This window comes from Rutilus rutilus (genome assembly GCF_951802725.1).
Source record: "Rutilus rutilus genome assembly, chromosome: 3".
Classification (NCBI taxonomy): Eukaryota; Metazoa; Chordata; class Actinopteri; order Cypriniformes; family Leuciscidae; genus Rutilus; species Rutilus rutilus.
The window spans coordinates 25,560,635-25,577,538 of NC_140211.1; the positions used below are offsets into that span (position 1 = coordinate 25,560,635).

At 39.1% G+C, this 16,904-nt stretch overlaps 1 protein-coding gene across 8 annotated transcripts in view; it reads left to right on the plus strand.

Annotated features, from left to right (window-relative positions):
• The window catches only part of chd9 (chromodomain helicase DNA binding protein 9), a 69,909-nt gene that overhangs the window by 13,895 nt on the left and 39,110 nt on the right, over window positions 1-16,904 (plus strand). For 6 of the 8 annotated variants that reach the window (XM_084405724.1, XM_084405727.1, XM_084405726.1 and 3 more), the window contains exon 3: window positions 14,685-15,100. In XM_084405724.1, the coding sequence (XP_084261850.1) occupies window positions 14,685-15,100 (416 nt within the window). Of the gene's footprint in view, window positions 1-3,844; window positions 3,918-10,699; window positions 11,551-14,684; window positions 15,101-16,904 lie in introns of those variants that run through there. The other 2 variants (XM_084405731.1, XM_084405730.1) reach the window with 2 other exon arrangements.

Consider the following 16,904-nt stretch of genomic DNA (forward strand, 5'->3'; position numbering starts at 1 on the left):
ATTCTGTAGAGGAAAATTATATTGTGATAATTATCGTTATAGTTTTATCGCCCAGCACTAGTTGGATTTGCAGACTAGCCTAATAGCCTATATTTAATTGTGCATTCTATTTACCATTTTTACAGTTAGATTACCTTTGCTGTCAATCACTTACACGTAACCTTTAAAAATGCTAATTAATAACACTCTGCTAAATTTTGATGTATTTAGACAAAATATTATTACATTTTAATATTGGCCTTTTATGGTTATCGGCCATAACATAAAAACAATTATAATGTATTGGTGCATCAATCTACTGTTTTAGAATATGTTACAAATTAACTAGACTTTATAAAGGTACTGAAAGCAAAGTCAGTCAAGATGGATTGTTATGTTCCCCTTTAGTCAATCTGCCTGTCCTCGCAGATCCTTAATTAAAGCAGAGGCAGGATGTGGATCAGAGTTCATATCGTGTGACTTCCTGTAGTGAGTGTGTCCTGTAGACACATTTGTGTGTGTGTCAGAGAGAGAGAGAGAGAGAGAGAGAGAGAGAGAGAGAGAAAGAGAGAAAGAGAGAAAGATGAGCCATTCATGTGCACTGGGCTGTGGAAAGCCAACAGATGTATAATGTGAGGCAGTCCCAGGGTAAAAGAGAGAGATGCACTCAACCTTCTCTCTCCCTGAGGGTCTCGAGTTTGTGCTTTAATGTCCTGAGTCTCTGGACCACGAGAGTTTGGTGTTTCAGTATTGAAACTTGCCTTCACCTAGGATGTCAGTTTAGTTGCAGTAGAGGGGAATGTTTTTTTTTTTTTTTTGTGTGGTTTACTTTTTTGTAGAAAATACAAGATCATGTATTTCACATCAGTCTATGGGAAATGTCATATCATACCTTCTCATTCTAATGAACCCCTCTTGTGATATGAAAGCAGCTTTGTTGATCAGGATTGAAAATGATTGAGATTTAATGTTTGAATGAAATAAATTACCATTTGATCTGACAGTTTAGGAATCAACAAAAATGGTTTGGAATGAGTGACAGGGTAGAGCAGCAGCGGCCACAGTGTTACAGGGTGGTGTGATAGTGTGAGGGCCCGAGAGAGCGAGCGAGACCGGCTGACGGCATGAACAGAGCCCCTTTGTGCTGCTGCTTTGTGCAGAATGAACATTCAGCAACATAGATGCAAATACCAATCCACATCACTCACATGCACACACAAACCCCCCAACCTACTGTCTGGATGGGATCCAGATGATGGATCCGCTTTTTTAAGGTGTCTTTTTGCCATTATCATTTTTTTTATTCTTTCTCTGACTCTTGAAATTAAATTTTCTGTTTTTACTGTACTTTTGTGGTTTTATCTAAATGCCTTCTTCGCATTTTAAATGAGTATTAACATAGCCCATTTAGCCCCTGCTGGTAGATGCTGTAACTGTTTAATCTGGCTATGTAGAGGATCTTTCTCCACTGATGGCAGAAATATTTGTCTGTTTATTTGTGTAGGGATAGTTCACCCAAAATTTTTAATTCTGTCATCATTTACTCACCCTCAACTTGTTCCAATCCTGTATGAATTTCTTTCTTCTGCTGAGCACAAAAGAAGATATATGAAGAATGTTGGTAATCGAAAACAGTTGATTGATCCCATTGACTTCTTTGACATACTATGGAAGTCAATGGGGTCCATCAATAGAATTATCCCTTTAATACGGATGTCCCGATAATTTTTTTTGTGTGCCCAATCAGATCCGAGTGATTAAATATTGAGTCTCAATCTAATACTTGTATTTTCCTATTCCTATTTCCCAAACAGTTAATATGTGGTAAAGATCCGAACGAGCTAGCTTCTTAGTCATGGACTGATGACCCGACAATTCTTCCTTCTATTTCTTATCCGGACATAGGGTACGTTCAGACTGTCAGTCCAAATCCTATTTTTGTCCATATCCGATTGAAATCTGATCAGAATTAGCTAACGTGAACAGAAAAAAAGACTTTCTCGTGCCACGCAAAATGTGAACGTCAGACGTTTTTATAAGAAACATGCTGAAAGTCACCGCCGAAACAAGGCTGTGTTGTTGCAAAGTGTCAGACGAGCAGAAAATGATTATTTTTTTATTTTGAAACCGGCGGAGACAAGAGCGCGGAAAAAAGCTGTGCATGCCAGCCTCCTACAGTTCTGCAGCAGGACATCATTTTTGATCAGATTCCAATCGGATACAAAAATATTCGGATTTGGACTGACAGTGTGAACGTAGCCATAGTGAACTATTTTACGTCAACATTTTAGCCATAGTCAACGCTTCATTTACACATGTGGTTGATGAGCTGATACTGTGCCTCTCTCAACCACAAACGCCTTCTTTCCTCAGTTTTTTGCACTCTTCTCTTTAACTTTTGACAGTCTATAGATCTCCAAATGTTTTTCCCGGTGCGGCCGATTAGTACAGACCAAAACACGACCATTTTTCAGCAGCAATAATAAGCCAAATTTGCGAGTCCGTTCAGTTCAGTGGCATTGTTTGCGTTCAGTGCCTCCAATATGGCCGACTTCCGGATTGATGACGTGTTGTGAAAACCCTCTATATGCAATTTACAGTACATGTTTTTTTTTATGTAAGTGTTGATTATTATATCTAATAATAAATAGCAACTAAAATTAATAATTTGGGCTCTGTTGTTAATTGTAAGCTTTAACATTATAATGTGTAATTAAGGGCTCCCCATATAGTTTACAGCATTAGCTAAGCTAGTTTTTTTTCCTTAAGAACATTTTAATTATAATAGAATTTATTTATGCACATATACACATTTGTAAAAAAAAAAAAAAAAAAAAGTTTAATTAAAAAAAGAAAAAACAAGAAGCAATTTTGTCTTTAGTTTCCTTCCCCTGCTGTACTGAACCCTTACCGAACTGTGACTTCAAAACCGAGACGTACCGAACCATCATGTTTGTACATGTTTGGACCGTTACATCCCTATTCAGCAATGATTCATTCAATTGTGTGTTTGAAAAGATTGTTGGCAGTTATCTATACATGATGACTACTGCTCTCTCTGGGTCAGCGGCAGCATGACCGCAGATTTGAAGGTTTAATAGACATAGCCGAATCACTGTCATTTAGAGAATATATATTTGACATAAATGTATTTATTTAAAGGTATGGCATTCACTTGGTATTTGTACTCTGTTTCTGTATGTTTAAGAGGAAAAATAAGTAAAAGATGCAGGTGTCTTAATGCCTGAATGAAAATGGTTCAAGTTTGTGAAGTAAGGTGTGTATATGTTTGCTTGCTTGTCGGCTTTCTACCATGTGCTTCGTGAATGCGCTGTGTGAGTAAAACCGGTCTCTGTGTGTGTGTGTGTGTGCGCATCCGCCTCTTTGTGTGAGTGCATGCCTGTGTGTGGCCAACTTGCTTTGTTGCTTCCTGACTCTGCATCTGTGAGGTTTATATAACTGGGCCGGTCTGTCAGGCAGAGTCTCCAACCAGCACAGTAACCTGATACCTGATTACCTCCCACTGCATGTCTGTGTGTTTGTGCTCCCCATCTGTGTGTATAAGTGGTTCATGCACATGCACATGCATGTGCATTCGGTTTTGTAAGTCTGCCACCAGCCGACTCAGACAGACAGACATTTGCTCATTCAACCAGTCTGACAGCTCTGTTTCTCCCTCAAGCTCTAATCTAGGGTCAGAATCAAATGACGAATGACGTCAGGAGAAAAGCCGTGAGGTTCACAGATCTGGGGAGGGACATGAGGGGTTAAAGGTAAACAGGAAGGGTTTCTGGTAGCATTTCTATAGATAGGCGGTCTTTGCTGCACAGCGGAAGGGGAGGGAGGACAGAAAAGGAAGGACGTTGAGAAGAGGGAGGGGTTAGTCGAGTCATAAGGGGAAAAAAGCATGTGGGAAGTTTGCCAGGCCAAACTACACAGTAGGTCTCAATCTCTCAAGCCCTCTTTTACTTTACTTTACTTCCTCACTATGCATGTGTTTGTAGGTGTGTGGTGTGTATGCAGAGTTCACTTCAGTCTACTGAAAATTAGCACGCTTAGACTTTGGTATGTGTGTGTGTGTGTGTGTGTGTCTGTGAGCTAGCCGGCCATTTTCTCAGCTCTCGCGAGGGGGGGTTAGAGGAATGTCAGGAGTTCAGGGCAATGACACTGTCTGATCTCCTGCCTGAGCAGTTTAACCCTTCACACACACACACACACACACACACACACGCTCACATGACATGCAGGGAGCTTAACAGGTGTGGGACGTCGTCTTTGAGTTGGAAAATGTTCGTTTCAGCTTTCTACAGCTGCACTGTTTGCTGTTTGGAGGAGAAGTGTTTGATTTGGTTACTGTTGGTTTATTTGTTTTTGGTCTGGAGATGGCCATTGATTTGCGAGTTTCTGATTGGCCGAGAATTGCAGGGCTGCAGGTTTATGATTGGTCAATAGATGAAAAGGAGCCTCAGGTAGAAGTTAAGGCAGTTCATCAGTTTTTTCTCATTAAAAAGTGCTGTTACCTCTGTGATAGATTTTTTTTTTTTTTTTGTATCTGCATAATACATTTTCTCTAATCGTTTGCTCTATTTTGCTGTGCTTTTCAGCACAGTTTCCTCATGTTAATGTCTTACTGTTGTGAAATAAAATTAAGTTTAATTTTAGTTTTTTGTTTAGACATGCTTTTTGATTATTAACATTTAAACCATTAAATAGGAAGGAATCCAGAAAATGTAAAGGATTCATTGTGCATATTTTATGATTATAGCAAGACTAAAGTGACATCAGCTTCATTTATTATAAAGGGAGTGTTCCTTTGCTTTGCTGGTTGGAATTTCATTTAATACTAATATATTTTTTTTTTTATACAAATTTAATTAAACCAATAAATGGCAATACACAGAATTTGGGGAAAATAAAACTGATTTCAAAGGGCCCTATTTCAGTGATTGGAAATCATTCGATGATGGTAAATATGAATTATAAATTGCATAAAAATATGTAGGGGTCTATAAAGATACGTAGAATTCACGTTCAATTCAATTCACATTTATTTGTTTAGCGCTTTTCACAATACATATCGTTTCAAAGCAGCTTTACAGAAAATGCATGCGTCTACATTACAATTTATGGTGTTCAGTGTGTTTTGAGTGATGTTTGCATCTGTGTCTGATGGTGTGTTTTGTTTTCTCAGTCTTTCCCTTTTGCTCTAAATAATGAAAGAAGTGTAAAGGTCTAGTGGAGGCTACCCGCTGTGTGCTCTCTTTCTCTTCCCCCCATGGCATGTATCTCTTTTCCTGGGTTCCTCATGGCCTACAAAACTTACGATTCATTCCCTGTCTGTCTGTCTATCTATCTATCTATCTATCTATCTATCTATCTATCTATCTATCTATCTATCTATCTATCTATCTATCTATCTATCTATCTATCTATCTATCTATCTATCTATCTATCTATCTATCTATCTATCTATCTGTCTGTCTGTCTGTCTGTCTGTCTGTCTCTCTGTCTGTCTGTCTAATGTATATTGATCTGTTTTCTTTCTTTCTTTCTTTCTTTCTTTCTTTCTTTCTTTCTTTCTTTCTTTCTTTCTTTCTTTCTTTCTTTCTTTCTTTCTTTCTTTCTTTCTTTCTTTCTTTCTTTCTTTCTTTCTTTCTTTCTTTCTTTCTTTCTTTCTGTTCTGTTCTGTTGAACCCTATAGTGAGTTAGGGTGTAGACTGAGGCTGGGGTTGATAGTAATCCTCTGAGACAGATTAGGTCACCCAACCAAACTCTGAATTAGTGTTGTCATGATACCAAAATTTTGTAGTTGGTACCAATACCAGTAAAATGTCATGGTACTCGGTTCTAACTTTGGTACCATAGCAAAATTTTATCTATTTTATTATGTTTTTTTTATTATTATTTGAAAATAAAAATTGTAAATAAATGAATTACTTACACTATCAATAATTATAAGTAAATAAAACATTAAAACATTAGTATGTAGCCTTCAAATATTGTTTAATTAAATAATTGCATTAAAAAGATCAAGTGAAAAGTTAGTAATAAAATGAAAAACAAAGAAACATTACAGGTAACAGAACAATTGGCTGTTTTTTTGTTGTTGTTTTTTGTCCTATCTGATGCTATATCACAATGTCAAACATTGCAGTTTCAGATTGAGTATGCAAAACTTTGCAGTGTTTACTTAAAATAAAAATAAAATGTATTCAAATTTGCAATAGGTTATTTACAGTAAGCGAGCAAAGTTATATGAAACAAAGAACCAATGAAGCTGATATCACTTCAGTTCACGCTCAATGACTGAGTGAAAAGTAAGCGTGCAGGCATCATGCAGAACACACTGTGGCGTATTGAGCGTATTCTGACTAACTTACATTTCTGATTGCCCATTGCGGTCACACGTGCAACAAACATGTCTGCAAATGGCTACAATAATCAATGTTGCAAAAACATGTTGTATATTGGCCAAAATGCTTTGTACCTCAGTTATTGTTTGGTTTTGGTATCATAGATTTTACTTCTTTAGCTCAAATCACTATAAAAAAAACTGAAATTTGAAGTGCATTTTCAGATTTGAGTGCATGGCCTGCTTGATATGTTGTGATATAGTTATCGTTCATATTAAAATCTATTTTGCAAAAAAAAAAAAAAAAAAATTCATTGGTTACAGATTTACATGGGTAAAGAATTTTGATAGATTTGTTTGCATGTGGCCATTATGTCTTTGATACTATTTATGCTCTGAAGAACGTGTGAAAGCATATACGTGTAGGAAATGTGTGTCTCTCTCTCTCTCTCTCTCTCTCTCTCTCTCTCTCTCTCTCTCTCTCTCTCTCTCTCTGTGTGTGTGTGTTTTAGAGGGGGGTTGTGGTGTGTTCTGTGTGGGTCATTAATAGCCGTCGTGTTTAATGGGTTCAGGAAACCAATGCTACACATCAGGCCTTCCCTCATTAATCCTCTCTTTCCCTCCTTCCCTCCAGCTCTATCCGCTGTACTCCACATTAGTCTGCAGGTCTAGTCCTAATTATGGACTCTAAACTCTCTCTCTGGTCCTGACAGTGTAATTCATTTTCACCTAAGCAGGACACAGATTTTAGGTTATGGGCAGGGATATCATTACAGTGTTAGACTGTTATAAAAGCTCAGATCAAAGTGAGAGAACTTTGATATGGCATAAGTGTGTGAAAATGTGATATCTAAGTAAGGTTTTTATAAAAGTGCTTTTGTTAAACTTAAGAGGGAGTTCATTAACAGCAGGAAAAGGAACTGACTTAAACATAGATTTTTACATTATTCTTGACTGTGCAAATGTTACTTACCTCCATGATGCGGGTGTTTTGTGGGTGGTTGTCAGTGTGTTTCTATATAGATGCCAAGGTGTTCTGAGTATTTGTAGGATGTTGCCATCTGGGTTTGAGGGTGTTCTGGGTGGTTGCTTATTGGCCTAATTTAAAAGGACCCACTCCACTCAAGTCTATGATATTTTCATGGTTAGGCTTTGGAGCTTTGAAGGTCCGTTCAATGTTTAGTGTTCAAGTTCAATGTACTCTGTGAGTTTGGGGTCAGTAAGATATATTTTTTTAAATAATTGAATTACTTTGTTCAGCAAGGATTAACTTTCTCAACTGTTCACTTATGACATAACCAAGAGAATACTTGCTGAGACAGGTATTTTAACATAATTCTGTGTGTATGTGTCCGTTCAAGCACAAGTAAATGTGAAAGAGGAATCAATTCCAGCGCTGTGTGAAACTTGTCTCTTTCTCTCTCTTTGCGTGCGGCAGTACGCACAGATAACAGCGCGCCAGTCCCGATTTTCGCCTCTTTTTTTGGTTTAAAATCATATGAATGTGTAAATTGGCAAGACAAAATGATAAACTTTCACTCTATGATGGTTAAAAAAAAAATTTGTTTGGTTAAAACAGTTTTTTTTTTTTAAGAACGTCGGAAGGAATTTTGCTGACAGCTGACAGATAACTACATTTTTATTGGTATCTAAGATGTAATTTAATTATACATCATGTTTAATAAACACACATGAAAGGCAGCCTTCTACATGCACTGATTCCATGTTGGCCTGCCTTATAAGAGTATGAAATTTGAGTCTTTACATGACTTTTATACATCTGGGGCCATATGTATAAAACTTCACAATGCTCTTAAGAATAGGCTTCAGTTTTGACTTAACTGTCAACATTCTTATTAAAAAGTAGGACTTGTTTAAGAGTAGGAGCTATTTATAAAGAAGCTAAGCAACTTTCAGCAAAGTCTAAGATGGACTCTTTGGTGCTAACTGAGGTGGCACATAAAGCCCAAACTATACTTGCTAGACAAAGTCCACTAGATAGTGCGCACACACCAAACTCGTCTTTTTCCGCTCTCACGGCCAAAGGAGTAGGCTATAATTTGAAAGGCTTGCGTGCTCAACTGTGCATGAGACGGAGCGGAATGGGGAAAATTAGGCTAACTATACCCAGGCCTTAAGTGTTGCGAACTAAGGACTACAATGATGATGTCAAACCAAAAATGTCCGCCCTCAACCGAATTAGCCAATAGTGAGCCTGGAAGGGTAGTCATGGCAGCATGACTATTAATAGGCTAACTAAAATTAAAAACATAAATATTAATAACTGATTATGTTGTAGTCAGTGTATGCTTTTCCTGTTTATTTTTGCATAGTAAAATATAACCCGTAGTTATGTTTGGCCAAATAATTGGCCAAACATATATTTTTTTTAAATATATAAAACATTTTGTAGAATTTTTGTAGAATAAAACATATTTTGATGGTTTAATCAAACTTGTAGGGTCATTAAAAACAGATTTACCCTCCAGACATCACTTTTGGCCACTACTGTATGTTTGGTGTGGTCAGTACCACAATAGTGCTAATGCAGAGTCGCAGACCCTACTTACTGTGGGCTTATGGGTCCAAGTCATCACTGGTGCACTGCTGCAGTTTTCCAGGTTTCAAAAAATGTCATTATTACTGCAGTTAGAGCATTGATTTGTAGAGAGGGAGAAGTTACATTTTTTACTAGGTCAGTTACAAAAAGAATACCTAGACAATCAAGCTTGTATTCTTTCATTAACTCGGTTATTATGTAACTCTTTCTCTTTCTCTCTCCCTCTCTTTCTTTCTCTGTGGAGCTGAACTCCTCCCATTATCTTGGTGATGCTATTTCATCTTATTTACATATTAACCATTTGGTTGCCATGGTGTAGAGGTGGTTTGTGCCATGTGACCTTCAGAACATGTGCATATCTCCCTTTTTCCTCCCTACAGTACATACAAGCACACTCTTTTTTTGCTTTCTTCATCTTCTAAGTTATTCTTTCTTGGCTCCCTGTACAAATACAGGTTGCACATAAAATTAAGTACCAAACACATCCTATAAATCTTTTAGAAATGTAGAAATAACATTTTCACATTACCACATCCTCTGCACAGATTGCAGGCATATTTAACTATATGATTTATTTTATTATTTCTATTTATTCATTTCATTTTATTTTTTGCATGTAAGTAGATGATCGCATGAACTGTGTATTGAAGCATTCGTTTGAATTGTTTTCACAAGTCCAAACTTCAAGGCCTTGTTATCTCTCTCTCTGTTTTGTTATCTCTCTCTGTCACACAAAGCCTGTTACAGAACATTGTATTTTACGGAGCCCTTAAAGGCACATGGTGGTAGAAGAAAAATATGAGTGAAGGAAAAAAGCATGAGATGGAAGAAATTATTTGTCAATGCTTTTGCGTTCTCTCGTTAACGGTTTGCGTTCCCCCGAGAAACTTTGAGTTTCCTCACAAAACCTTTTGAATTCTAAACATTTTGTTCAAACAAACAAAGTTTATCGGGGTAACGCAAAACATTTGCGAGAGAACGCAAAAGCGTTGACTTTTTCCTCCCATCTCATATTTTTCTTCTACCACCATGTGCCTTTAAGGGCTCCATAGTATTGTACCTAGTAGGCAATACTGCCAGAGGCGAAATCTGCACATGCCGCAGCTATGTGCCACCTAGTGAGAAGGAGTGTTTTTAAATGACTTTCAGGTCTCTTGTATTGCGTTTACTTTATTTAACCTTGTAAAAGTTGATCTTACTCCAGTCCCAAGGCTAGGCCTAGCCAAAGCTAATCTCTCTGCTACCCTGTAAGATTCTTATGCTAAGCTGCCCCACTTCTGTGTGTGATTTCAGATTGGGGTGGGGGCATAAACACTCATTTTACTCCTCTCTATTTTTTCATAGTGCAAACACTTGCTTTCATTTTTGCTGTGTGTGTATGTGTGGGCACAAGTGGTTTTTTTGCAGTGCATGTGCACAGTTGCACATGGCCAATCTATTACACTTAGGGAAAGTGAGGACACGACCTCATTTCCCTTTGAGTATCTGTTGTCACTTCCTGTTAGTCAATCCAGCAGCACATGAAGTCATGCCACCTGCCTGTGTGTGTAAATCTGATGATTGTAGTGCTGACATGATTATGATGCATTTCAAATTATAATTGTTACTTGTTTGGATCAAAACAAAGCTGTTTTGACACAAATGATCTGTTGAATGTATGTGTAGGTGTATACATTTTCTTGAACACTTGCTGTTGTTCATTTTTTTTTATGCCTGGTTGGATTCAGCAAGTAAAGAAATTCAGTATTTTTAGGGTTAAGTTGTGAAAGTTAATGTAATAACAGCTAGCACCCTCTGCTGGACCTCCTGTTTCACAATGAGCTAAAGAGGGAGAGAGAGAGAGTGAGCGAGCAAGGGAGAGAGAGTGAAAAACGAGTCCGGATTTTAACGACATCTCTAATATTCATGCTGATGCGTTTTGCTGCTTTGTGCTTTCATTTCTCGCCGCTGCGTCTGCGTCTCCTGCTCGCCGCACACACCCCAGCCTGAGACAGGGGAGGGGAACAAGGGAAAAGGAAGGAAAGAAAACAAGTGGAAATAAGGAAAACAAGCTACGGAGCGTCCAACTGAGCCAGTACAAAAAACCTTTTGTGTTAGCAATCCTACCTTCGTCTGGTATGTGAAAGGAGAAAGAGGAACGAGAAGTCTTGTCGGTCTATGCGTGTGTGTGAACGCAAGAGAGTGGACGAGAAAACGACGGCCGGGAGAGATCGAGTGCAGTTGTTCTAGGACGGACAGTTGGAGGGAATCGATGAGAAAGAGAGAGCAAGAGAGGGAGGGAAAAGAATAGACAGAGCCCAGCTGAGCACAGCAGAATGAGAGAATCCCGGACCAGCGTGGCTGCTTCATCAGTCTCTTCCTCATTCCCTCGTTTTCCGTGAAGCGCGGCTCCATGCAGCCCGGCCAGGGGAGGAGGAGGAGGTGAACAGGGCTTCTTCAGCCACGGACCTGCTGGGGGAGGAAGGGAGAGAGGGAAAGTGAGCGAGAGAGAGAGAGAGAGAGAGAGAGAGAAGGGAGGAGGGAGCGTGCAAGAGAGAGAGAGAGAGAGAGAGAAAAAACGGCGAAAGGGCAAGGCTTTTGTTGGCGATTGGAGAGAGGGAAGAGGGGGGAAAGAAGAAAAGAAAAAAACATGTCTACGGTGAAGAGACCGAGAGGACGGGTGAGTGAGTGAGTGAGTGAGTGAGAGAGCGAGCATGTGTTTGTGTATGGGGTGGAGGAGGAGGGGGAGGGAAGGGTGGAGGTGGGGGAGGGGGCCAGCAGGAACTGAACAGCTACAGGCTCATGCGGCAGGCTACACAATCGCCGCCATCTTGTGCTAACTGCTTCTCTCCATTTCTTATTTTCTAGCTTGCATGCTAACAGGGTATGCTATGTTAGCTAGCTTTCGGTGCCTTGTCTGCTCTTCTTCCTGTTTCGTTTTCAGTGCCGTGGGATGTGCCACATACGTGTGCGCATCAGGCTTTGTGTGGCAGCGCCGCATGCACATTTCTGTTTCAATATGGTTTCATTATAAGCGGAGACGTTGATGACCTGAGCGAGGAGAGAGATTGAAATTGCTGCAGCGCTGGCAGCCTGTAATTTCAGTTATTTATAGATGTGTAACATAGCTGCAGTGCTCATGGCTTGCTGCATTTTCCCCTCACTCGCTCTCTCTCTCTCTTGCTCGCTCACGTCATATTCTCTCTATTACTCATTTTCTCACATACGCCCTCCCGCCTTTCCCCTATAGCTTTTCTCCTTGTCTCCATTCCTGTTGATTTACCCCTTCATGCCTCGAATGGATTAGTGTGAATATTTCAGGAGAGCTCAGTCTCTCTCACTCTGCTCTCCGGCTCATGTTTAGCCACCGAATGAGTTAGTGTTTATAACCCTCCCCCACTCTTTTCTTTTGTTTCACTCTTTCCAGATAATTCCCTTTTATTTAGCCATCAGGAAAGCGCAGGCCGGGTGATCCCATTTTATGTATCTCTTTTTTTGAGAGTCAACAAAGCTTTATTGGCATGACTGGAACATTGCTTTGGACGTGTCATGTTTATAAAGAGCAAGTGTGCAAAATAAAACCTAATAAAGTAAAAGATAAGATCTTGTTCTCCTTCTTTATGGGGTTCAAACTCACTTTATCTGCTTTCCTGGTGAGAAAAAGTGTGAGAATTTAAGGAATTAGAGAGTCGGCGAAATGGGCATGAATAGTAAAAGTTGGCATGTCTCGGCCTGTTATATGATCGTGCGGTGAATTATACATGTCTGTCTTTTTATTTCATGGGGTGAGGGTGGATAGTGTGAAAAAACTCACTCACGTCTCTCAGGTTGACCATTTACATTTTTGACCTTTGATAAGTGGGTGATGCCGTTCTGATGAACTGTGACTTATTAACACCTCTATTCTGAATGTTTACAAATAATATCTATCATATAGATAGATAAATAGATCATATAAAGTTATAAATACGTGCATGAGTGTGCAGTCTCCGTGGTGTTCTGCTTTTGCCTGTGCAGTTGTCCAAATCTTTCCTTTATCTTCCTCTATAGCTGGTTGGCCACGTGATTGGAGAGCAGTGAATATTATGAAACCCAGGCTTTAGGAACAATGATGATGCAGCAGTTCAAAGATGGAGGATTTCCCATGTTGTCATCCAGTATGTGTGGGTGGACTCAGGCTTACCATGCTGCATTGCTTCAGCTACAATCAGATTGAGAAAGGATCTCCAAGGATTTTTATCTCTTATGTTTAGTCTGCTGGCGAGGTCATGAAATGCCTGTAGTGTGCTTATTAAATTCTCAACCTATATTGAGCTGGGTAAAGAAAGACCCCAAACTCTTGAACGGTATTTGAGCTGTAAGCACATAAAGTGCCTCTACTACCTGACAGGCCTCACTGTAAAAGGTGTAGTGAGAAATCACACCTGTCTCAGTAACAGCCCTAGACACTAACTGCAGAAAAGAATCAGGGGAGCGAGACATGTTTTAGCAATCAGTAAACTACCCAATCAGAAATGTTATTAGCCTGTCAACAAGGTATGAAATTAATTTTTTTGCCCTCCAGGCACAAAGGCTGGTGAAATTCCCAGTTCAAAAATATATGACATATAGGCCTATATAAAATGTGCAAAACAATTTTTTTTTTTTTTTTGGACTAATACAATCCCTGGTTTCTTTTAATTTAATTAAAATTAGCATGAAATGGAAATTCATGTTATTAATCTTATTTTGAATGAAATGCATACATTTCATTTTCATTTTTCCTTTTTTTTTTTTTGAGCCTATAATTTTTAATCAAAACATCATAACTGGATCTTCCAGTGAAACTACAGACTTTTCTCTTGTGACGTATGCTGGACTTCTCCAATCATTTAGCCTGCTTAAACCCCAGCCCTTTCTTACAGTCAACTGCAAGCTCGCATTCAGATCCTGCCTCCATTCAATCAACAACTGATGAATAGAATCAAGTCCCTGCCCAACATTTTTTTTTCTTTTTTGATAATCCGCTGCACACAGATGTACGTCACAATATGAAAAAAAAAAGAAAAGATTTGTCTCTACTTTCATTACATTGCGACTTTAAGATCTCAGTTCACTTTTCATTGACACTGTTATTATATTTTTTGTTTTGACTCCAATTTTTTAAATCAGACATTATCAAAAGGAACCTGTAGAGCTTTGCCTTCACAGTATATATTATAAACGAACAAGCGTACAATAGCAAAATTACTTACCACTTTCTGTAAAACTACTAGCATTTGGCTGGTAGGTCGTTAATTTAATACAATGCTTGTGAATGATTTTTGTCTGGCATCTCTTTGGAGGTCTGGGTTTTGGAGAGAGGTTGTGTGCTTGAAGTTAACATAATGGTGGAAGTTAGCGAAACATCTTAAATCACTTACAGAACCTTTAATCTTACGTGCAGAGTAGCTGTTTCACTGTACTGACTTTGTCCCCCTTAATAAGAAACCTATTAAAGTATTTACATCCGCTCGAGTCCAAGTTTTCTAGGTCATGACTAGAGGAGTAATGTTATGGCTGTTCATGGAACTCAGCTCATCATCCCGTTTCATGTCGAATAGCGCTCTCAAATTGACCGGCAGACTAGTCTACATGGCATCATGGTATCTTAAATAGTGTATTGTTCATCATGGGTTTAGCATATGGAATTACAGAATACTGAAATAGAAACTTATCTATTGATTTCCTGTACAGTCCTGCCTACACAACAATTCTAGACAAAGCTAGTCTCATGGAGAACATTAATATCATGGTTGGATGGTAACATCTTTTTTTTCCTCTCTTTTCTCACAGCCTCCTAAGAACACTAATGGTCCCAGCAGCCAGCCACGGGTACTCAGCCCTCCAGTGAAAAACAGCTCCTCTTCTTCCTCTTCGTCATCCTCGTACGTATCCGTGTCTGAGAAGAGGGTGCTGAAGCATCAGCAACAGCAGCAGCAGCAGCAGCAGCAGCAGCAGCAGATGGAGTCATCTCTTTCGGACGATAAACAACAGAAGGCCAATCGAATTATCTCGGAGGCCATCGCCAAAGCACGAGAGAGGGGAGAGAAAAATATTCCGCGCGTCATGAGTCCCGAATGCTTTCCGTCTTCGTCGTCGCAGCACCGCAGTCACAGGGCAGGTTCCTCCAAATCCAGAGGCAAGAATAAGAGTTCCAAGAAGGCCCGGATTGTGGCGTCATCCAAGCCCAAACAAAAGGCTAAAATTGGGTAAGACCACTGTGACATCCTCCCACATTTTCATTCATTTGTTTCTTTGTCTGGGAGCGGGAGGGGAAATGTCATACAGATGTGTCCGGCATGATTTGTGATGACTTCTTCAATTCATCCAAGAACATCTCTGTAACTTCACCTGCGTGTTGTTAGCCATGCAGCTAATTACTGCAAGTTAAAGAGGTTTTACTGCTTACTTAAGTTGTTTTTGTGTGCCAAGTCTAAAACATGAGAGTCAAGCTCTCTTAAAGATGCAGCGCTTTATCAGAGTGTGAGGAGCATTGAATGTCATGTTAAATGCTGTTAGCTGTTTAATTAAGCACTAAGGAAGGGGTCGGCAACCTATTGCGCGCATGCCAACACTGGCACGCGGAGGGTTAATCGCTGCATAATTTCTGAGATATTCAACCAAGTATACGGAGTCCTTATTAAACATTCCACACACATTGAAATAACTGTGATGCATGTGGAAACTCTGTTCATGCTTACCTGGTCACTTCTCGTGTTTTCTCTGATCGGATAGCCATCCAATCATGAAAAGACCGAAAGAGAAGGGGGTGTTGTGGCACAGTGATTAACTTGGAAACTTAAAAATGGCACTTCATGACAAAAAGGTTGGCCGACCCTTGCAAGGCATGAGAAGCTGTGCAATATTGTGAATAGGGGTGTAACGATACACGTATTCGTATTGAACCGTTCGGTACGAGGCTTTCGGTTCGGTACACATTACTAACCGAACGATTCGTTGGACCATTTTTCCTGCCGGTGCGACTAAATTTTTGTTAGCACAACGTTGCCCAACATCAAATGGCAAACGTAATGAAAGCGGACCAAAACTGCCCTACTTATTTGTGCTTCACGGACCGTTTATGAGTTTGGACCAATGGCAGTGCAGCGCGAGCCGATCTTGATCAAGCCACACTGTTACTACAGTGCTAAGAAATTGAGTAAAGAAAGCATTTGAATTCACCACTGAACTAATAACATTGCTGCGAGATCTAGTGAGAAGCATTCAAATGTCTCTGCTATTAACCGTAGATCAAACGCCAACATCACCCCAGTGTGTCAATAACTGGAACTAGACGAAAACAAGGAGAAACACACACGCTACAAATTATCCCCACAACATTTAGTGGACACTCATCTTTCTGAAGAAAAAAACTTAAAAATTGAGTAAAAACACTGAGAACTGAGTTCCATATAAAAACAAAATTGTTATTTTCTTTGTATTTGTTTATAACTACTACACTGTTACATACATTTTTTATATAAGGAGCTGTTTTTGTTTTATATGATGCTGAGACAACACCCCAGAAGATGGGTCATAGCTCCATCATTGTTCAAAGTAAAAAAAAAAATCATACTTTATGATGTTAGTTTTAATAAATAAATAAAAAATTTAAATTAAAGAAATTTCTCTGGCATTTCTTTCTTTTTGCTGTATCGAAAACGTACCGAACCGTGACACCACTGTGTCGTATCAAACCGAACTGTGAATTTTGTGAACCGTTACACCCCTAATTGTGAATGTAGTTAAGAGTAAAGGGCATTGATGTTTCTCAGTTTTAAGAGCATTTGTTAACATTTGACTAAAGCAGAGACGCCTGAACGGTTTACTATGAAGGGCCAAAAAGCTTATATTTCATTCTATCCAACTATATTCAAATTAAGAAAAAAATAAAAAAAATAAATCTAATTTACTTATATTCTACACTGAACAAAATTATAAACACAACACTTTTGGTTTTGCCCCCATTTTTCATGAGATGAACTAAGACTTTTTCTATGTACACAAAAGGCC